The 24,629-nt window shown below is 44.4% G+C and overlaps 1 protein-coding gene across 1 annotated transcript in view; it reads left to right on the forward strand.

Annotated features, from left to right (window-relative positions):
- The window catches only part of LOC142491232 (vomeronasal type-2 receptor 26-like), a 118,777-nt gene that overhangs the window by 22,557 nt on the left and 71,591 nt on the right, over positions 1-24,629 (forward strand). Inside the window, exon 2 of the mRNA XM_075593499.1 lies at positions 8,182-8,473. Coding sequence (XP_075449614.1) covers positions 8,182-8,473 — 292 coding nt within the window. The remainder of the gene's footprint in view (positions 1-8,181; positions 8,474-24,629) is intronic.

Here is a 24,629-nt window from a genome sequence, read left to right on the forward strand (position 1 = left end):
GCAGAAAACAGTCACAAACCTCAATACACCCGGGTATACCCGAATTCGTGGGACTAGCCAAGCTCGAATAAAGTGTGTCGCCAGTGTAATAAAGAGATTTTATTCCTTAAAAGACAGGTGGACACACAATATTGGACAAATAACAATCGGAATATATACACTTACTTAGGGAAGGGACAATGAAATAACCAGGATTCAGGTTAGCAGTTCATCAGGCATCAGGTATCATTCAGGTGGAATAAGAAGTCAATGGGCTTAGAGCTTGCAATCGTTTTTATGCGATTTGGGCTCTATCCCTAACATTGGGGCTCAGGCATTGGAGAACAATTACCTGGGTCCAATTACCTTTTTCCAGCTAACGTGGGAAGCAATCTGGTACCTGGCCCCAGGTAGCTGGCACATGAGCACAATCCTCTTGTCATATTCCCATTTCCAGAACCCCACACTAAAAGGTTGGCATCTGTAAGTCTGCCATTTGGGATTCTGGCCCGGGAAACTCCGACCAGAGGTGTGAAGCACAACACTTAACACAAGTACCCACACCCTGCTCTTCCCTGCCCTAGAATACTTAATAAGGGTGGGGAGCCTTTGATAAGTGGGCTTACTGTGGAAACACTGTCGCCCCCTGGCCATTAGCATACCTTATGGGCCAGTAGTTTTCGCGGGCTTTACTGTAGGCATAAAAAATAGTGAATTTATAATATTTTATATATATCAAAATATTCAGTTCGGTTGGGCCGAGCAGGCAAAAACTTGACAGGCCCTCCTGCCAGAGGGGACTCTCCATGGTGGCCAAGTTTCAGCTCACGGCAACCCACCAAACCGGAGATACAATTTTGGATTTTAAAACGACATGTTTCACAAATTGCATTTCTCCGCCATTGGAGTCAATGGCAGAACCACAATCTAAACAGTTAACCATACTCTGTTCAGTTGATCGGAGAGGACTGGAAATTGCCATGCAATCATGCTGGAACTGTTACTGCATGGTGGCCAAATCCCAGCCCTCTAGTCCTTAACGAACCGGAGATAACAGTTTCAGATTTTTACACTTTCACACTTGGGGGCCTATGCAGAGAGCAGCGGTGGAATTAATTGGAGATAGTAATAAATAGTACCTTTTTTGGCGTGATTTAATCTCCATATGCAGAAAGGTCCTAAAACTGCATTTAAAATCATGTCTGCATATGGAAAGTTTCAACCCGCGATATGCGCGCTGTTGAAACATGTTGTAAAAAAATCGCGTTTTTTTTTTTTTCCCCCCACCGGCCGCCGAGCTCCAGCTCCTTGCCAACTTTTTTTGGCGGAGCTAAATGTTGAAAATCGCGCCATGTTATTGGCGCGAACAGCCGCTAGATGGCGATCGCGCCTTTCTGAATAAGAAAGTTTTTTTACACTGGAGAGATCTAGGTTCTCGCCAGCCGCGCGGCGAGATTTTCAAATAAAAAAAAAAAATGGCGCTTGTTTCAAAACTCGCCATTACCTGCCTTTCTAAAGGCAGATTTTGCCAAAAAATGGCGCTTTTCCAGATAACGCTGCTCTCTGCATGAGGCCCTTGGTGTTTTAAAACCTTGGGGCTTTTCTCCGCCATTGTGGTCAATGGCGGCGACCCTCGTGGCAGCCGCAACCCTTTCTCGTGGCCATTGCCCTTCGGACCTGGTTGGGGTCGAGTAAGGGGGTTCCCATGATCTAGGGGCAAAAAGAATTGGACCGTTAGCTGCCCCAGAACCAAAGATACGATTTTAATATGTTTGAACTTGGCCGTGATTGAGTTCCCACTGTGATTTATGATCAAAGCTCTTTCTTTGATGATGTATCTATTTTCAGATACTGCGGTTTGGCAGGCATCATACTCCGTTCTTAGAGGGCAACCTCGAGGTATCCCCATTGAAATGCATTACGCCATTCATTTCAATGGGGAAGCTCCGCTTATTCTCTCGGGCGCCATCTGCTGGTCTTCTTAGGTATCGGGCCAAAAACCTTGAAATCCCCATAGACTTCTATGGAGCTCCAATGGCGACCTATGGGACAGTGTTGCAAATGGGGGATGAAAAGGCGGGAAGGTGGACAAGGGTCATAAACATACCAACACAGTTAACCCTTTCCCTCTCGACCTGATCCCATTGTATCTGTTTTGTGCATACGCTGTAAGGGTAAAAACACATGTAATCAGTGACTTACATTTTGTATTGAGGCAGGGGCATGAAAACACACTTAACCATTATTATAGTTAATCCCTCACCTCCCACACAAGGGTAGGGGTGGCCAGCTGGGGTGTAACCCTTTTATTACTGGGCCAGCCCCCCTTCCCTCATCCCAGCTAGCCCATTCCGTTCCGAGTTAGGGGCTTCTCCTTGAACCGGCAATGCTGGGCTATGGGCTTCCCACGTCAATCAACGTACGGTTAACCGAGTTCCCACGTCAATTGACTTGTGGTGAGCCGAGTTCCCACGGCAATTGCCTGCCGCCTTTCAAGTTACGCTACTAACCGGGACTGGATACATTGTAACCGGTAACCACTTGAGACTGAAACTGCATCCCTTTTATTCAATTGACCTCGCGGTTGCGAGTTCAAACCTCAGTAATGGATTACTATGTTACTCAATGGAACAAAGAGGCCGCGCCACGCTTCTCCAATTAGCGTGCGGCTTGGCTCGCGCAGCGTCATCTTGTGCCCAAAAACCAGTAATGCAGGCACACAATGAAATACATTACTGCAGGCCTATGCAAGCCTGCAAAACAGGGACAAAAATGTACAGAGGTAAAAATAATGCATGTGTAGTGCATATAAAAGTAACCCCTTCTCCCCCAATGCGAAGTAGTGTTAACCAGCCGAGCATACTGCCTTTATTAATGCACTGATTAACACTATTTTCGCTGCACCTCCCCCACTCAAAGCCCAAAGTCTGCCCTGGCCACCTTCTCTGGTGGTGGGCTGACCTGATTGTTTTTGAAGTCAGTAGTTCATGGGGATTGTCCTGCCGGGGGAGGCCATCAGCATTACCAAGCTCACTGCCCTTCTTGCGCTGGATAGTGGAATCAAATTCTTGTAGGGCAAGGCTCCAGCGCAAGAGTTTGGCATTCTCTCCAGACACCCTCTGTAACCGACTTAGGGGGTTATGGTTTGCGATAACCATGAATGATCTGCCATACAGATAGGGCTGTAGCTTCTTGAAAACCCATCCTATGGCCAGACACTCCTTCCAATAGTGGTATAGGTCACTTTTCTGGGCACCATCTTGCGGCTCAGATAAACCACTGGGTGTTCACTGCCCTCCTCCCCCACCTGACTGAGCACAGCCCTAATGCCAAAGTCTGAGGCATCAGTCTGCACCAGAAACTTTTTGGAATAATCTGGAGCAGCTAAAATGGGTGCACTGGCCAGTGCAGTCTTCAAAGCCTGAAATGCTTTTTCACAGGCTGGAGACCAGACTACCAGCACAGACAGTCGCTTCTGGGTCAAATCAGTCAGGGGAGAACCTTCTCTTGCCACCAGCAGCGGGGATCGGGGGACATTAGATTGCACCAGTCAGGATGCAGCCCAACGATGTCCAACAGAAGCATCTGTGGAAGGTGACAATGGCGATGAGAGGGTTATTCAGGCCATTAATAAATGCATTACACCTGGCTGATTGTGGTGATGGGAGTGTCAATCAGGCCTAAATAAAGTTATTATAACCGGCTGATTAACCCCAACTCACATTGGGAATGACGGGGTTAAAAAAAATTGCACTGCACTGCTGTATTTGCCCTGTCCCAGCCTTCTTAACCCCAATTTGCAGGCTATCCCCTGCTTGCTGTAATAGAAATAAATGCAATGCATGCTATAATCTTTTTAGGCACAAGATGGTGTAGTGAGCGCCAAAGCCAGCGCTGTGTATTGAAGGTCTGCTGTATAGTATTGGTATCCATTTCAAAGCTCTTGACTCCGTAACCGCAAGTCAATTGAATAAGTGGCTTGCGGTTAGACTTCAAGTGCTTTTACCGATACAACGTATCTGTACCTTGTTAGCCAGCAGAACTTGAAAGGCAGAAAGTCAATGGCCGTGAGAAGTATGTCAATTGATGTGGGAAATGGGTGAACTTGAGATCCCACAAGAAAGATTTTTAATGAAGCAGGCTAACTTGCGAGCGGAGGAATCCAGCACCCTGATTTTTGGTGTGCAAGTGTAAAAAATTAAAACATGCACTTACATATAAAAATTACAGTTGTGGTACACCCAGAACATGATGTTTTAATAAAGTGTGTAATACTGTGAATTTAAAATGTACAGGCAGGAACTGTTTTCTGTAAGCCCGTGAAGAAATCCTTTGGCATGTAAATATGCTAATGGTGCATGAGCTGAGGGTATTTTCCTTCCTGCATTTCAAAGAGGTCCCGCTAAGTAGGAGACTCTAAGTTTAGGGAAAATGTAGGGATGAAAAGCTTCAGAGATCCAAGGTGTGAAACTGTCCAGGATGTTGCAGAGTGCCAGATCCCGGCACCGAGCATGGGCCCTTCGCACCTTGGAGCAAAACTCCAGACCAAGGGTCGCCAGGGAAGGAGTTTATTCCAGGTATGCTAAACCGTATGGTTCTCAAGTGAGCACATGCACTTTGAAAACCGGTAAGCCTTTTTTGCCCGCTTTGCAAACTACGGGCAAATCAGGGATTGGTGGGTTAAAGGTTCCCATGGAGGGGATTGGGGGTACATATTAAGGATAGGCTTGTGAACCCTATAACTGTGCCTGCCGGACAATCCCCAGTGTGATCCAGATACGATTCATGATGTGACTATGCTTTACGCAGGATTTCGTTCAAGTACAGCGGGGGTTAATAACGAAAGGGGTTAATAACATTGCAACCAAGAATTTACCCCAAACTCCAGAATTCATTAGCCCTGGGGACTACCGAACAATTTCCTATGAATCTCTACGAAATTTCTTTGCTTGGCAAAGTTATTAGATCGGCAACTTGCGATCTAGCCAACTGGACTTTAAACAGAGTTTGCATTTCTTGCGCTTTTCTGCAAAGGACATTTTATTCAGTTTCCCCATTCCAGTAAGTGTTGTATTAAGTGTATTGTGAAGCTGTCGTGTGTTTGTCTAGAAAGGAAATAAATCACAATTTATTTTGCCTCCTTGTTGTGTTCAATCGAGAATCCCAAAAATATAAAAATTGTTAATAAGTTCTGGTCCACCGTGACAGGCTTATATTAACTGGTGACAGTGTGTGGGATACTGATTGAACCTATACTATAGTCTCCTGCGGGATTCTGTAGTATAGTGGGGACCTCGTAATCTTGCGAGCTCCCCAGACAAGTGGCAACTTACACACACTTCTAAACAGCATGAGATACTTCACTGTCCCTTTACCTTTACCCCGATAGTACAATGAGTAACCGCTCAGGAAGGTTCCAATCCTGGGACCGGGCGAAGATAGTGGAGAGATGTGCGGGATATGGCTTACCGACAGATGGGCGGTCAAAGGTACAGCTGGAGGAGGATTTGAAGCGTCATGAGGACCGCATGGTCCCACCAGAGGGGCAAGTCCCCGTAGCTGCTGTGGCGGCGAGCGCTATTCAGCCCAGAGTGCAGGAGGTCCCAGGGCTGCAAGGACACGAGGAGAATGCCGGTGACCCCCAGGATGTGGGTGGCTTAGCGCCAGGGAGTGCAGACAAAGTAGCAGCTGCCTGGGCTCACGGCACATCTGGCTTCATGGGGAGCGGGGGTTAGTGTCACGGTGGACACAACTTTGCCAACACTTTTTATATTTCTTGGTACTTAATTGAACACAAGAAGGAGCAAAATAAATTGTGATTTATATCCCTGATAGACAAACTCACGACAACTTCAGAATACACAAAAAACAACACTTACTGGGATGGGGAAACGAAATAAATTGTCCTTTGCACGAAAGCGCAAGAAATGCAGTCTCTGTTTAAAGGTCCCGTGGCTAGATCGCAACTTGCCGATCTAATAACTTGGCCAAATCAAAATATTTCGTAGGTCTTCGTAGACGTTCGTTCGGGAGTCCCCAGGTCTAACGAGTTCCGTAGTTTGGGGTAAGTTCTTGGTTTCAATGGTATTAACCCCTTGCGTACTGGAACCGTTACCGCTGTGCTTTGAATGAAGTCCTGCGTGAAGCGTAGTTACATCATACACGGTTTCTTGATTTTTCTTGAAGAAGAAGAAGAACAACCCTGGGGATAGTCCGGTGGGCACAGTTATAGACTGTTCAAGAGTACCTTTAACATGTGCACCCAATGACCGAAGTGGGAACATTTCACCCACCAATGGCCGCTTTGCAAGCAGTGTGCAAAACCGGGCAAAAAGGCTTTCCGGTTTGCAAAGCGCATGTTTCGGCATGACACCCATGCAACTTAGCATACCTGGGGTACACTCCTCTGTTGGCGCCCTTTAGTCTGGGGTTTGGCCCAAAGGTGTCAAAGGCCCGAGATCTGCCACATATCAGGATTCCGGCCATGTATACATTATGGTGCTCTGAGGCTTTTCATCCCTGTCACTTCTTTAGACTGAGATTCACCAGCTCAGCGGGACCCCTTTGAAGTGCAATGAAGAAAATACCATGAGCTCATTCACCCCCAGCACATTTACACGTCAGAGGATTTTTCCCGGGCTTACAGAAAAACTGTTCCTGACTGTTCATTTTGAAATCACAGTTTTATACACTTTATTAAAACGTCTTGTTCCTGGTGTACCACGACTGTAATTTATATATGTATGTGTGTGTTTTACTAACTTATACTTGCACACCAAAAAACAGGCTGTTTGGTGTCTCCGTTCATGAGTTAGCCTGCTTCATTGAACCGACTTGCTTGTGGGAACCCAAGCTCCCCCGGTTCCCATGTCAATTGACCTACTTCTCACAGCCATTGACTCACTGCCTTTCAAGTTCGGCAGGCTAACAAGGTACGGATACATTTTATCGGTAAAAGCACTTGAAATCTAACCCCAAACCAATTATTCAATTGTTTAGCGGTCACAGAGTCAAGCACTTGAAATGGATACCCATCCAGTACAGCGGACCGCCCAAGTACAGGGCTGGCTGTGTTACTCACTACTCCATCTTGTGTCACAATAGGATATAGCAGGCATTGCATTCACTTCCATTACAGCAGACAGGGAATAAACTGCAAATGGGGGTTAAGAAGGCTGGGGCAGAGCAAAGACAGCAGTGCATCCAAATACTTTTAATCCCTTCATTCCCAATGCAAGTTGGGGTTAATCAGCCGGGTATAACACCTTTATTTAGGCCTGATTACCCCTGATCTCGTCACACTGTATATAAACTAGGAAAGGTTAGTTTTGTAGCCCAGATCCCCAGTAAGTCTGTTTCCTCTTGTTTATTGTAATTCACTGTGTGTACGTCTGTTTCTAAGGAATAGATTGCAATTTGTTTTACTTCTTGGTTTTGCTCAGTGATATGATCCTCTCTCCCTCCTTTTACAGTAGTTCAGGGGAATACCGCGGAACTCCGGCACAGACTTCCCTGTTTCATAGCTACTCTCGATGTCAGAGACTAGCGGGAGTTTTAAACCTGCAGTTAGTGGCTATCATTCCCTGGTACTGGGATACCCTGAGATGGATGGTTTGTGGAAGCCTTTCTCAGTAAGATAGCTATGGCAGTGCCCAGCCAAGCTAGAACTCCTCCTGTAACCCTGTGTTTGTTGAGTTAAAGCTTATTTTGTGTATTGTGTTGCCCCTTTGGTTCTGGCTGAAATAAACTCTGTTTCTTTATCGTAATTTGTAAGCAAATCCCATTTGATATTTGAGTTGCCACATTTACATTTTTTCATATTTCACAAAACGTGTTTTTAATTTGTGTGCATGGAAAGGAAACCTGTCCGTTCTTCTCTGTCCCCTTAATGCCTGGGATTCCTGAGAGGGAATCTGAGCTTTGCCATTTTTTTAAATTCTTGTATATTGTATATAGAGATGATATTTAGTAAGCCTTGCTTTTCCTCAGGATAATATACAGTGCAGTTCCATAAATACTGTATGACCCATTCTAGTGAAGAAGATGTAAGGTGTTTCCCAACACAAGTGTTCCTGGAGGAGCCCTTAATAAATATGGCCCATGAAACGTTTAACCCTTGTGATCTTTATGTTTAACTTCTTAACTAAATCAAGGATAAAAAAAGATTGTTTGAAATTCAATCATTACATTACTTTCTTACAGTCTTTCTCTGCGTTATTATCGACACTACTTGGCCTTTGTGTTTGCTGTAGAGGAGATCAATGGAAGGAAGGACATATTACCCAACGTTACTCTGGGATACGAGATCTTTAATTCAGAGAATGACGAAGGTAAAGCTTTGCAGAGAAGCATCCAAATAATATCGGGAGGAGAAGAAACCGTCCCAAACTACATGTGTGAGCGGACAGGAGTCCTGGCAGCTTTCATTGGAGATGTTAACTCCTTCATATCCTATGCAATGTCAGTAATCACAGGGCTGTATCATTACTCTCAGGTAATCTAATGCAAATAAGTAACACACTAATACACACGTGGAAACAGAAGGTGATGTACAGATAACATACATGAAATGTTGTGGAGTAGACCTTCCCACATTGTGTCCCATTGACCCCAATGGTCCTTCGAGAATGTACAGTTAGGTCCGGAAATAATTGGACACTGATACAAGTTTTGTTATTTTGGCTGTATACCAAAATAAATTCAAGTTACAGTTACAAAATGAATATGGGCTTAAGGTGCAGAATATCAGCTTTAATTTGACAGTATTCACATCCAAATTGGAAGAAGGGTTTAGGAATTACATCTCTTTAATATAGATCTCTCTTTTTCAAGGGACCAAAAGTAATTGGACAAGTGATTAAAAACCTGTTTCATGGACAGGTGTGGGCTATTCCTTCGTTATTTCATCATCAATTAAGCAGGTAAAAGGTCTGGAGTTGATTCCAGGTGTGACATTCGCATTTGGAAGCTGTTGCTGTGAACCCACAACATGCGGTCAAAGGAGCTCTCAATGCAAGTGAAACAGGGCATCCTTAGGCTGCAAAAAAAAAGAAAATCGATCAGAGAAATAGCAGGAACATTAGGATTGGCAAATCAACAGTTTGGTACATTCTGAGAAAAAAAGAACGCACTGGTGAGCTCTGCAAGACAAAAAGGCCAGTAAGTCCACAGAAGACAACAGTGGTGGATGATCGTAGGATCCTTTCCATGGTAAAGAAAAACCCCTTTGCAACATCCAGCCAATTGAAGAACACTCTTCAGGAGGTAGATATTTCATTATCCAAGTCTAACATATAGAGTAGACTTCACGAGAGCAAATACAGAGGGTTCACCACAAGGTGCAAACCATTCATAAGCCTCAAGAATAGAAAGGAAAGATTGGACTTTGCCAAACAATATTTTAAAAAGCCAGCCCAGTTCTGGAACAGCATTCTTGGACAGATGAAACTAAGATCAACCTGTACCAGAATGATGGGAAGAAAAAAGTATGGAGAAGGCTTGGAACAGCTCATAATCCAAAGCATACCACATCATCTGTGAAACACGGTGGAGGCAGTGGGATGGCATGGGCATGCATGGCTTACAATGGCACTTAGTCACTAGTGTTTATTGATGATGTGACAGAAGACAGAAGCAACCGGATGAATTCTGAAGTGTATAGGGATATATTGTCTGCTCAGATTCACCCAAATTCAGCGAAGTTGATTGGACAGCGCTTCACTTTACAGTTGGCAATGACCCAAAACATACTGCGAAAGCAACCCAGGAGTTTTTAAAGGCAAAGAAGTGGAATATTCTGCAATGGCCGAGTCAATCACCTGATCCCAACCCGATCAAGCATGCATTTCACTTGCTGAAGACAAAACTTAAGGCAGAAAGACCCACGAATAAACAAAAACTGAAGATACAGTGGCGTCCGCATTTAGTCTAAATTGGCTAGATCCGCGATTTTCAGATTATCCCGGTTATGTGCGGTTTTGTGTTGTTTTCGCCCGGAGTGAACTGCGTTATTTTCGCGCTCGTGATATTAGCATTTTATTCTCGCTGTCTGCAATACTGTAATGCCGTGTAATAACTCAGGGGGCGTTTGCGAGCTGTTGTCTTGGAAGTCTAATACCTTCGCGATTCAACCTACGTCAGTACACAGTCTGTGTGTGCGAGCGCAGTAATTGTAAATTTGCATATTTAAAGTATACATACATTTGCAGTGCTGTGCAGCTGTACGGTATGTCTCATTTGAAAATTGTTGAAATGCATAGGCGTGTACAGTACTGTAACAGTGTCATATTTCGGCATATACAGCGCTCTCCCCTCGCTCAGGATAATTAACTGCACTGCAGGGTATTTCAACTTCTTATCTTCTGTGCAATGCAGTACATCTCTCCCACACCATTCCTTTGAACGTGTGTCTGGTTTCAATCACATTCCTGCTTGAGAGCAGGAATTTACTGCGCCTGCGCCTGTAACTTCGCCCACCACTGCTTGCTTGCCTGAGTGAGTGACCAAAAAAAAAAAAAAAATTAAAAAAAAAAAAATTATTGTAATTTTTTTATTTTTATTTTCTCCACAAGCCTGCAAAAACCATCTTACTGTATTACGATATTCAATCTGTGCTGTAGCTTTTGACTGCGACCCTGTGCGTTTGACTGCACATGGTTGATTTGTGTGCTTTTTACGTACTGTATTTGGGGGTGTATTATTATGATGAACTGCCTTTTGAAATTAAATTATGTCTTAAGCTTTGAATTCATGCGCCTGTCTTTAATTTTTGGAATCTTACCATTGTGTTTTGAATCCGTCCATAGCCGAGCTTGAAAGCCTCACTGCGCCTGCGTGTAATCCTTGTTCAGATGGAAGCTTAGCTGCTTACTGCGCATGAGTCACCCAACCCCCCCCCCCTCTCCACAGAGTCATTCGACAGACACCTGCACAGCGTCATTTATTTTCTGAAGTTAGTCATTGTGTTTTGAATCCGTCCCTAGCCGAGCTTCAAAGCCTCACTGCGCCGGCGTGTACTCTAAGCCTCTTCGAGATGGGAGCTAGCTGCTTACTGCGCATGAGTCACCCAACCCCCCCCCCCTCTCCACAGAGTCGTTAATTTTCTGAATCTTGCCATTGTGTTCTTAATCCGTCCATAGACGAGCTACAGTACAAAGCCTCACTGCGCCTGCGTGTAATTCTCTTTGAGACGGGAGCTTTGAGGCTTTGTTTACGGCAACGTTTTGGAAAGTCCCTTCTCGATTTTGATTTGCACAGAGCATCACCTTTATATTATAATAATAATAATAGCATGTTTTTGTATAGCGCTGTTAGTTACAGTATACGTAGCGCTTTGCAGAGACATTTTGCAGGCACAGGTCCCTCCCTGTCCGGTGGAGCTCACAATCTACTGTATGTTTTTGATGCCTGAGGCACAGGGAGATAAAGAGACTTGCTTTTTAAGTACTGTATATGGGGGTTGTATTTAGGGGTTTATTGATCAAATTATTATGATGAACTGCCTTTTGAAATTACTGTACTCTATTCTACAGTATGTAATTTCTTTAAACTGCAGCACAACTAATCCTTCATCTCTCCCCCACGCACACACAAACTATTTTCGAAAGACACCTCCACCGAGTCATTCATTTTCTGAAGTTAGTCATTGTGTTTTTAATCCGTCCCTAGCCGAGCGTCAATCGCCTCACTGCGCCTGCGTGTACTCTAAGCCTCTTTGAGATGGGAGCTAGCTGCTTACTGTGCATGAGTCTCCCAACCCCCCCCCATCTCCACAGAGTCATTCGACAGACACCTCCACAGAGTCATTCATTTTCTGAAGTTAGTCATTGTGTTTTTATTCCGTCCCTAGCCGAGCGTCAATTGCCTCACTGCGCCTGCGTGTACTCTAAGCCCCTTTGAGATGGGAGCTAGCAGATTACTGCACATGACTCACCCAACCCCCCAAACCCTTTGAGGCTTTGTTTATGGTAACGCTTTGGAAAATCCCTTCTCGAATTTGAAATGTAAATCTGATGTGCATAGCATTGTGAGAATTGAGAGTAAAAAAAAACATTAACTGATTCATGTTGTTTTGTCATTCATTCTTATACTGTAGGGGTGGGTGGGGGGAGGGGGTGTGGTTGTTGTCAATGATTATGATTACCAGGAATGTGAATAAATATTTATTTTATTTCATCAGGAACAAAAAAATACAAATATAAAAATAATCATGCATAATACATAGTGCAGTCTTTATTAAGTTCTTCTGGCAGATTGAAATTGGATAAACATTTATAAAACATTTGTAAAACATGGAGAAACATGAATTATGCACATTTATAAGAATATTTTTTAATTATATATATATACTGTAATGTATAATATATATATATATATATATATATATATATATATATACAGTATACATAGTAATATTATTTATTCCGCCTTAATCTTGTTCCTCATTCCGTGTACAGTACAGTAGTTCATTGAGAGATGAGATGTTTTGTGTACATCTATACTGCTCTTTATATACTGTACATTTTACTGTACAAAACAGATTAGACTGGACACAAAAACCCACCTCCCCCCAGGCCACCCTTTTTTCCTGAAACAACAAGAAAACAAAAAATTAGTGCAGTTACAGTATGTGCGTACTGTATTATGGCATTGTGTGATGTGTAGTTCTACTGTAAATGGCTTGTGCTGATTTCTCTGAAAAGAAAAAAATTGAGCAGTTAGTAGGCAGTTACTGTAGTACTGTCAAACTAGTCTATACTGGAACTACTGTATACTCTGACTACTGTTAAATACTGTGTACTGTAACTTGATGGCTGGTGCTGCTCTCTCTGTAAAGAAAATACTGTAACTACTGTATACTCTGACTATTGGGAAAGAAAAAATCTGAGCCATACTTATCTGTATCATACAGTACTTACAATACTACAGCACAGTACTACTTTCCTGATGCTTGCCCATTACGACAATGGGCAACACAGTGGCAATATGGTCTATATATTTCTTACAGCGTTCCATGGTGAGTACATCGTTCTAAAAACTCATTATGCCTTTCAACAACTCATCCTTTTTGGAGGGTTTCACCACTTTCCGGATATGGTCCTTCAGCTGATGCCAGACCATTTCGATCGGATTGAAGTCTGGCGATCTGTCATTGGAAAAAAAGGACAATTAGTTTAAGAGATACAGTACACAGTAAAAACAGTGGGGAAAAAATGAGACACAGTCTACTGCACTTAGTCCGCTGGCGTCTTCACCCAGTTGATACCGCACTCAAGGATATGCGCTGTTGACGCGGTGTGCTACGGATCGTTGTCCTGGTAGAAGCGGTGACCATTGGGGAACTCGCGTGTGATATATTGCACTATCTCAGGGACAATGTTATCTTGGAAGAAAGCTTTATTCAATATTCCTATAGCAAGAAAAAAAAAAGTGCTCAAAAAACTGCACAATAGTACAGTACAGTGCATACAGTAAGGCTACACTAGTAAAGTACAGTGCATAAGGCTACATTATATTTGATATATTTTACCTTCAAAGATGACAATGCATACTGGTCCATGCCTAGAGATGGCACCCCACACATGCAGCTTCATGGGGTGTTTTGGCCGCGGCTTCAAAGATATGTGGCCTTTTTTGTGGAATGCAAAGCTTGCAAATCTCTCCAGCGACACAGTAGACTCATCAGTGAAGATGCAATCCTGGAAAGTCTCCCCACTGTCCATCCATGCCTGGGCCTGGACCACTCTTTTGATTTTGTTTGCGTCCCGTATCATGGGGTACGCTCTGTAATGACAAGGAATAAATAATTTTAGCGGTACAGTACAGTTTTCTAAACAACACTTTTACCTCCTGTACTGTCCAGTACTAACCGCACACGTCCATATTTCTATCCAATGCTGCGTCTCATCTTCTTTATGCTGCTCTCGGATACAGTCAGATTGTGCTTTTCCTGCAGAGTGTTTTTGACCCTTAATGCACTCTTCTCATCATTCTCCTCACTTATTTTGTCCACCAGAAGAGTTGTCTCCCTACAATGTAAAGAAAATATATTGTTTTATTAATATGCAGCACTATAAAATGTATATATAAATTTAAATATACAAAATATATATACTATTGTACTATATATATACAAAATAAATATACTGTTGTAATATAAATATACAAAATATATATACTGTTGTAATATAAATATAAATATAAAAAATATATATACTGTACTGATATAAATATAAAAAATATAAATACTGTTGTAATATAAATCAACAGAAAAAACAAAATTATTAGATTTAAATTAAAATTAATTTTATTTTAAAGTTGTATAAATATACATACGCGTTAGTTACCCTTGGTGCCCTTTTGCGGTCTCTGTTTTTTCCGTGTGCCTGATAGCTCATGGTGGTTGCTGTCACAACGATGCCAGAAGTAGCTAACCAGCGTTGGATAGCAGCAATTCGGTGTCCGCTCGTGTACATGTCCTTAATTCGCATGCTGAGCTCCTTGGAAATCTTTTTAACAGGCATTTCTGCGAGTAGAAAGAAATACAAACACAAGAATGTGTATTCAATGTTTAGTCGATGTGTATTCAATGTGCAGTGAATCCACAAAATGGATGGTTTATTTATACGGTAATGACTAACATTAAAGTATGCCCACTTTCAACACCTGTACCTGGTCGCCATGCATAAAAGGTTACACACTTTGCATAGCCCACCACTCCATGATCTTTATCTGAACTTGCCCTTGTCCAGATACTGCATTGTGCCACCTGCTTCCATGGAGCAACCCCCGATTCTACGGACGCAGGAACCCACTCGCCTCTGCCGTGCCTGTCAAGCAGAAAAAGCGAAAGGCGGTTGCCGTTTCCACGCCAAGGCAAAGGCCAATAAAGAGAGGCTAAGGCCAATAAAGAAAACCTTCTGCTGACCCCAAAGGCTAAGGGTTTTCATAGACGTCAGCCTTATTATGTCAAGAAGATATACAGTGATGTACTCTCGACGCAAAACGATTTACAGCCAACCCATGGAACCCGCAGACCACTTCCTCACATACGGTTCGACGACTCTGCCGCCGCTGTCCCGGAAATCTTCAGCCCATCTTCTCCACCCCTCATCCTTGACGCTGCCGCCGCCCTCACGGAAACCCACGGGCCATCTTCTCCAGTTCTATCCGACGACGCTGCCTCTGAAATCCACGGGTCACTTTCTCCTTTGCTCTTAGACGACTCTGCTTCTCGCCCGGAAATCCAAAGGTCACTTTCTCCATCCCTCTTCAATGACGCTGCCGCTTCTCCTCTACCTGATATCCACAGGTTACCTCTTCCACTCTTCTTCGATGTCGCTGCCGCTTCTCTCCATGGAACCCCTATCTCATCCTCCGTTGCACCCATCCCCCCAGATGTCCAGACGCCATGCACAAGAAGCAGCTCATTAGACCGGATGCTGAATGGGATAACTGTGGATCTCCCCGGGAATTCTATTGTGCTAGCAAAGATAAATCTGCTTCTGGAGACAATGCTAAATGTAGAGCAACGGATGCTACAAATGGATCAACGGATGATACATATGGATCAACGGATGGATCGACGGATGGAGAAGATAGAGGCTGACATAGCGGGCATACATTATTTGCTCAGTTTTAATGCCCCTGTTTCCCCGATGCTGGAGCAGGGGGGTGACATGGATGTGATGAATGGGACCTTCGACCCCCTTCAATCACCAAGCGCACCCCCTCCACCATAAGATGTAGTGTATATGTATGCTGTTGAGGAGGACATGACAACCCCGTCAAGACCACGCCAGGAGACAATACGGCGACCAAGATCGGAGGAAAGCTTCCTCCCAGACAACCTACCATCGCACGTCGCCTCAAGCACACCCGCTCCCAAAAGACCTACATTCGCTCGCATCGATACGGTGCCCGACATCACCCTGTGCGATCTGCCACTGGCGCTCAGGTAGAAGTATAGGGTGAAGAGTGCTGGTGCACCCCACAAGTTTGCCTTGTTACTTTTTAATCACCATGTTCTCTAGTCGTTGTACTGCGCATGGGCCTTTAAAGTGAACTACGAAGGAAATCGCGTTAAAAAGGCGCTTCCTGCCAATTTAAGAAAGAACATTCAGGATGAAATGCAGCGCTTTTATCCAATTACAGATCCTGTAATGAAAGGCTTTCGAGACTGCATTAATGGCGTTTTGCGCCATGCAAGGAATCGGCCATGGATGGACAATGCGGTGGACTTTCTGTAAGACCATATTGTTGTGCTGAACTGTATTGTACTGTACATGATTTGACCTGCTGTACTTAAATAAAGGAGATGTTGTTGTGTGTTTTTTTACTTGTATTTATACAGAAATGTTTTAACTTGCTGTCCACACACACAGGACATGCACAATTCCAGTCCCTGGGGGCCGCAAACAGGCACGTTTTTCAAGATTGTCCTGAAAACCTGCCCTGTTTGTTGCCCTCGAGGACTGAAAGGTGCAGACTGTTTTGCACACCATCCCACTGTACAGTACATGTTTTGACTTGTCGTTCTTTAATGAAGGAGATGTTGCGTTTTGCTTATTTTATGAATAAAGAATTTGTTTTTAAAACATGTGACTGTAAACCATACTGACTGACATAAATGTTTTCACACATGTAGCTGTAAACCATACACCAGTTGGTGTTTTGAATTGCTGTGCACTTAAAATGTTTCTACATTGTACAGTATTTGTAAATGAATGTTTTTGTACTTACTCCACCAATAAAAGAACATGTTGATTTGTCTTACATTGTTCCATTTGCTCCTTTGCTACTGTAACAAAATACAGTGTTTCTAGAATGTCGAGGCATACTGCACTGTGTACTGTAAGCATGCTCAGTATAAGAGTATTAAAAAAAAATAGAAGACACAAACTGTACTGTATTTACTGGCACTGTATACTGTAGAAGACACATAATGTATGTGTAGCCCCCTGCAAACAGCATGGGCTATGAAACCTTCCTCCTACTGTGGTAAGCCCTGTTAATGGCAGGCCCTCAGTAGTAATCATGGGTTTTCCCCCTTGAAAGCCCTGCCTGATTGATTGATACAAGCCTGTCTCTGCTGTAGGCCTATGCAGAGGGGAGGTCTTGCTGATGTCATGAGGGGCGGGGCTGACCAAACTTAGTTGCCGTTCCTGTCTGTGGGCAGTTCAGTTATTGCTGGAGTGTCTGACAGGACAGTCAGAATGAGTCAGTCAGAATGAACGAGTCAGTCAGTTAGTGAAGTTAGTGCTGGAGTGTCTGACAGGACAGTCAGAATGAGTCAGTCAGAATGAGTCAGTCAGAATGAACGAGTCAGTCAGTTAGTGAAGTTAGTGCTGGAGTGTCTGACAGGACAGTCAGAATGAGTCAGTCAGAATGAACGAGTCAGTCAGTTAGTGAAGTTAGTGCTGGAGTGTCAGACTGGACAGTCAGAATGAGTCAGTCAGAATGAGTCAGTCAGAATGAACGAGTCCGTCAGTTAGTGAAGTTAGTGCTGGAGTGTCTGACAGGACAGTCAGAATGAGTCAGTCAGAATGAACGAGTCAGTCAGTTAGTGAAGTTAGTGCTGGAGTGTCTGACAGGACAGTCAGAATGAGTCAGTCAGAATGAACGAGTCAGTCAGTTAGTGAAGTTAGTGCTGGAGTGTCAGACTGGACAGTCAGAATGAGTCAGTCAGAATGAACGAGTCCGTCAGTTAGTGAAGTTAGTGCTGGAGTGTCTGACAGGACAGTCAGAATGAGTCAGTCAGAATGAACGAGTCAGTCAGTTAGTGAAGTTAGTGCTGGAGTGTCAGACTGGACAGTCAGAATGAGTCAGTCAGAATGAACGAGTCCGTCAGTTAGTGAAGTTAGTGCTGGAGTGTCTGACAGGACAGTCAGAATGAGTCAGTCAGAATGAACGAGTCCGTCAGTTAGTGAAGTTAGTGCTGGAGTGTCAGACTGGACAGTCAGAATGAGTCAGTCAGAATGAACGAGTCAGTCAGTTAGTGAAGTTAGTGCTGGAGTGTCAGACTGGACAGTCAGAATGAGTCAGTCAGAATGAAGGAGTCCGTCAGTTAGTGAAGTTAGTGCTGGAGTGTCAGACTGGACAGTCAGAATGAGTCAGTCAGAATGAACGAGTCAGTCAGTTAGTGAAGTTAGTGCTGGAGTGTCAGACTGGACAGTCCGACTGTGTGAACTAGCTAGATTCTGGAGGAGCAGGGCCTAGTTAGCTGGAGGGGGACCAATTCCTCTCACCTTGCTTGGGGGGGTGAGTGAAGAGCTAGCCCCACCCTGAGTGCCCGCGGCTGAGGGTGGAGGCAGGGATCAAAGACACCCTTCAGACCATCCTGAGGAGAACGATTTGGTGGGAGAGGAGAAGGAGGCCTATCGTGTACACTGTACCTGTATTGTGTCACTGTGTACTGCTGCTGCTGATCGTACCCTGATACGGGAGTGAACAATAAATACCCTGCTGATCTTACCACGTCTGTGTGACTCTGGATCATTCAACTCCGGGACCAAGGGGGTTTCTTCTATACGGGGAGTATAGAGGATGGAGGCGCTGCACCACCACTAAATACATCATGGAGGCCAATACCCCAGAAGCCTGGTCCTGTCTCCCCCATAACACCGCGGGAAGCTCAGGCCCTCCTGTTCCTCACAGGTACGCTCCACCCACACGCATGTAATCTGCCCTCACGCACCCTAGATACATCAGTTGAGTCTAGGGGGGGGGGAATAAGGGTTACATATGTGATGCATGTAGAATAAATGCATAGTTTTTATTTTTTCGGGTTTATTACACAGTATACTGTACGGTATATAAAAAAATATTGTACAGTATACTGTACGGCCGGAAAACATCAGCATACTGTTTCAGGTACAGTATTCTATCCTAATCAATAACAACGGCCACTAAACTGTAGACTCCGGTACGTGGGTTTTTAAATCCGATTCAGCAATGTGCAGGCATTGTTACACAAAGCGATATTATCCATCGAAATCCCTCCATTAGCCGTTTTCTTTTCTGAGGAAAAACAAAAAGAAAAGTTTTACTGTAATGGTCAGCCCCCTAAAGAAGTTCCCAGCCAGTGCCACCAATAATTTTCTCAGGGGGCATCTCCTGTTCACATGCGCATGCGCCTACCTTCGATGTGATGACACGCATATGCGTTTCAAGAAGGCTCCAATGCGCATGCGCCTAGTGTTCCACCAATTGTTCAGTATCTGCAGTACTGTAGAAGCCGCTCAGCCAATGATATTGCTTACAGGAGAATCGCTTGACTTTTGAATTGCACACATATTGATACTGTATTGTCAAAATAAAAAAAACACAGAAAATAATACGGCAACAATACTCACCATAGAATTTCCCATTCAGCTGGCACCGGTGCCGGTCCACTGCCAGTCCAGCGTTCTTGATCATCCATGTCGATAGTTTGCAGCGGGACTAGTCCACCTGTAGTCAGCTGATGAGGCTGGAAATTGCTTAGGTACATGCAAGCTTGATCGAAACTGCACACGAAATCCGGCTCAGGCTCAGGGTTGTCACTGACGGCGGGACCGTCATTGGAAGCCGGTGCTGGTGCATTGCTTGGCAGCGACTGTCGATTCTTAGTTGGTTTTAACATGACCCTTCGTCTTTTGCTGTCATCATGATCATGATCATAGATACAGGAAAAAGCCGGTGATACACACCAATACCCTCCAACATAGCCTTTTCCTTATTGCACGCTTCCACGTATGAGGAGTTGGCGAAAATTTGTAAAAGTCATAGTTTTCGATAAAATACTGATAAATTTGAACAACTGTTGCCATCTTATCCTCTGTTGCATTAATCGCGGCCCATATCAAATACGCGTAACTTCTGTCGGGTTTTTGGAAAGCGGGCTGCACTTGAACACTCATGGCGGGCAGGTCTCTGGGGAATACTGTAACCGAAACTGGTCTTTGTCTTTCTTTAATATGAAAAGCCTAAATTGATACATTTTTGCAACCTCCTCCTTCAGTCTCAAGGCCAAGTTACAATAGCACACTGTGGTATCTTTTTTAAACGAAACACCTGCAAGTCGACACATTACTGAAGCGCATGCGCATTACAATTCATGAATATCTGCCATCTAGCGGACACGCGAAGAATTGCAACCTATTAAATCCGAACCATTCTCAATAAACGCATCAACCGCGCGTCAGCCGAACATGACCCGTGGCTGGGAACGCAAAAGGAACGTGGCATGCGCCGGGTGAAAAGCGTCGCATTCCAGGAAAAAGCCAGGGAAAAAACGTCGATTTGTTAGAATAAAAGCTGCCGCAGCAGTGGCTGCAGTAAAGGCCTGGCAAAATATCACAAAGGAGGAAACCCAGCATTTGGTGATGTCCATGCGTTCCAAACTTCAAGCAGTCATTGCCCTGCAAAGGATTCTCGACAAAGTATTAAAAATTAACATTTTATTTATGATTGTGTTAATTTGTCCAATTACGTTTGAGCCCCTGAAATAAGGGGGCTGTGTATGAAAATGTTTGCAATTCCTACAGTAAACGTTTCATACAATATTTTTGTTGAACCCCTTGAATTAAAGCTGAAAGTCTGCACTTCTATTGCATCTTGGTTTTTTCATTTCAAATCCATTGTGGTGGCGTACAGAGCAAAAATTATGAAAATTGTGTCAGTGTTTCCTGACCTAACTGTATACATTTATACAGATATACAACAGTCCCATAAGAAAGTCTTATCTGTTTCTTGTAGCTGTAGGGGAAGGCTTCTCTGCTCTCCTGGGTCAGCACCTTTGTGTGCTAAGGCAATGTATGTCCAGGTATAGTCTGCTCCCCTTTGTCTTTCTGTCAGAGCCAATTATTTCCGGACCTAACTGTAATTGTGGTCACCTAAGTCTTTCAGAATTGAGCATCTGCTGCATTCAGTGGCATTTCTATCACTGACAGCATATGAGCTCTGCAGCTACTGTAGTTCAAAAAACTGTTTATTTGTTAAAATAATTATATAATGATCAAATATAAGTGCGCGTTGTGATCCTTCAAGTGATCGATAACATTAAAGGGACCTACAGTAAAGGTCATTTCAGAGCATTTTCTATAGAGACTTATAATTTATTAAAGGATGCACAGTAGTCTCTATATAGAGTTGCTGCACAGTAGTCCCTGTATTCAGTAAGTGCACAGTAGTCTTTGTATACAGTTGGTGCTTGTTAGTCTTTGTATACAGTTGGGGCACAGGAATCTTTTTATACAAGAATAAGCAGGCGACTTACAGACGGCAGCAGCCGTTATTCAAACAAATCACGGAGCCATTTTCGTGTGCGCTGCTGTACTCCACCCGGCATTAACGCGGCCAATCGCCCCAGGCACACGTGTTTATCGCGGTTGCTTTGTTTGAATTTCATGTGTAACCCATGCCCCCCCCCCTAACCTCACTTAGAGGACAGTGTGGGGGAAAGGAGCGTGTTACTTCGCTGTTTGGTGCTTCACCTGTTGGTTCACAGGAGGTCTGAGTGGTTTGCAGATGTTATGAGACTTGGACAGGACTGGCTCTTTCAGGATTCTTGTTCATCTCAGTGTTTCAGCGCCTCCAGTAGTGATGGCTCCCACAAGTGTAGGCGTCTTCACCCACCGCTACACACATACCTTCTCTCAGCCCAGGGACTGACACCGTAGGCTGAAGTATATTTGCAGGCTCTTTATTCAGCATCACACAGCTTAGCAGCATACTTCTCTGCATATGCCCCAGGACTTCTGGATGGTGCTTTACTTCCACTGCTCCAGGTGGTTTTGACTAGCCAGCTAAGTGAACATGCTTACCCCACAATGGGAAGACTCATAGTTCCCACCATCTCTTCTCCCTCCTTCCTCCTAGCCAGGGATCAGGAGAGACTCTTTCCTGCATCCTCTCTCTCCAAGGTGGAAAGGAAGACTTATCTGCTTCCTTCTCTCAAGTCTGCCAGAGAAAGAATGCCCTCTAACTTTAGCCTACTCCCCTTAGAAACTTCTGGAATGGGCGGGCTCTTGGACTGTACCCACCTACAAGGGGCTGTATACAGGCCATGAGACACCACCTACCTTCCTTCATTTTCTGGGGAAGCAGGAAGGGGAGTCAAGGGCCCACAGATTAACCTGCTAATGCCTGGATCTTAACAGGACTTACATAGCAGATACACTACATAGGGAGAAACAGGTACAGCTGGACATACCCTGTTACATCCTCCCCTGGGGGAAAAACTCCAATGAACTAGTTTGGGTCAGAATTTAGGAGCAGCGTCTGTCATGCTTGAGACCTGCAGAATTACATCATTAATAATGCACCATCTACTTACATCAGGGATGATATAAACACATAACAATATACTCTTACTCAAAGATAATATCTTGGGTCCGGCTTCTTAACAGGACGCCCATCAAACTCTTCAGCCCACACTGAATACACTTTGGGTACCCCTGCTTCTTGGCGTACCTCTACTCTGTCTTTGAATATGAACGTCCCAATCATCCACTCCCCCATGATGGAACATATCACGGTTTCAGCGATTAACTCTTTGTGGCTGGTCTTTCGCTGCAAATAATCAATAACAGCCAACCTTAACCATGCCCGCCGGTTGTCACCTATGTCCTGCATAATAGGCTCAGGAATATACGGGAAGTAGTACCCATGGGACTGCCTAAATTTGGTTCGTATAGCCTTGTTGGCTCTGCTTAATTTAACAATTTTCCTGCCCCTTCCCTTTCCTGGTAATACGTAAAACCCTGGATCTTTCGGATTGGCTTTTCTATCCAGGCTGGGAACCTTTAATAAGTCAGACACCCATCTTAATTTCGTTCTATCTTTTAAAGAGAACCTCTGCTTTCTCATCGATATTAAACGCTCCCTCTTCCAACCAATGATCCACAATGGGACCACTGCGAAGTATGAACCGTGTGCATCTCAGCTATGGGGCATAACCCTGGAATAAGGGATACTGCACCGACACACTTTATTCGAGCAAATACCCAGTATGTACCTGGCAGATACCTGGAATGCGCCGCTCCTCACCTCTGACAAGCCCCGTTGCGTTTGCCTTCCCAGCCTGGGTTCATGCCTGGCTGACGGGCGGCTGATCTGTTAAATGATAATGATTAGGATTTAATAGGCTGCAATGCTTCGCGTGTCTACCAGATGGCATAAATTCATGAATTGTAATGCAGTATATATATATATACTGTGCAGTATTGCAGCCAGCGGGAATAAAATGCTTCAATCCCTGCCTGGAAAATACCTCAATGCACTCGGGCAGAAACCAGTCACAAACCTCAATACACCTGGGTATACCCGAATTCGTGGGACTAGCCAAGCTCGAATAAAGTGTGTCGCCAGTGTACCACCAGTGACATGGTTCTGGAGAGGTGGACTCAGATCCAGTATTTACTGATCTGCCTGGGACAGGGGACAAGTCGCTTGCTGACCGCAATGGTGATTACACTATTGAGGCCTCTGAGAGGGACACTGAGGACCTCATGAATAACTTGAAGGAGCCTCTACTTCCCGGCCTTTTAATACACCTGGAAACAGATTTGTCTTCATCTGAATATGAACCATCACTTAAGCTGTGAATCTCTCTGAAGGCTCCGGAAACTCTTCATCCTGGAACGGGTAATTCTGGACCGGAACTCATCTGGGCTGCACAGATAAGTGGGGGTCTTACTTCCACAGGTCCCACAGCTTACAATTCTCTTTCTAGGGGGGACACCTCCACCAGGTCACGATTACATGGAGAGCCAATCGCCCGGACAATCAGACTTAAGGAGCTACCATGCTCCACCGTCACCCGAGGGCCCACACCCGACACACCTGGGGCAGTCCAGTTACCCTTCTCATAGGTCGGTACTGGTCCCAGGCCTGGGACCGACGGTACCATCATCGTAGGCCACGACACTCACGGTAGGATACACGGGCCCACAGCATACTCCGCAGCTGAGGTAGGATCACTTTAAGGTGATACAGGATATGACAGTAGAGCAGGTCTCATCAACACATTAATACCGGGATTCTGGATTGAGCACAACAAGGAGGGCAAAATAAATTGTCATTTATTTCATTTTAAGACAAACACACACTTATTCACAACTATACTGGATAAACACTTACTGGGATGGGGAAACAAAATCAAATGTCCACGTAACGAATGACTTGAAAACAAAGTCTCTGGGCACCCCTGCACGCATGCAAGTCATTGCGAAATTTGAGCCATGCGACAATCCTTGGTTAGGGGCCGAAGTTGCGACCCCTGTATCCCCGCAGGAGGAAAGATGTTCGTTTAGTCCTTGCAGGATTAGTTCGGGAATCCTTAGCTCAAATGAATTCTGGAAGAGGGGTTCGAATCTTCGTTACATTGTAGTTAACCCCTCACACTCCTGAACCGCTAATGCTGTAACATAGACGGATCTTAGCTGAATCAGATGAATCTTAGATGAATCTTAGATGGAACTAAATAGGACTGGGCTGCAGGCATTTTTATTGGGTTAAGGGTCCTATCTCTAACATACCCAGCCAATCCTCCCATGGGAACAACTTCTCCCACCTATCCCAGACTTGCCAGTAGCTCAGAAAAACGGCAGAAGTTGCTTCCCCGTCTGCTAAGAGCATGCGCTAAGGTGAAACCTAAGCTGCATAACATA

The sequence above is a fragment of the Ascaphus truei genome, chromosome 3 (assembly GCF_040206685.1).
Source record: "Ascaphus truei isolate aAscTru1 chromosome 3, aAscTru1.hap1, whole genome shotgun sequence".
Classification (NCBI taxonomy): Eukaryota; Metazoa; Chordata; class Amphibia; order Anura; family Ascaphidae; genus Ascaphus; species Ascaphus truei.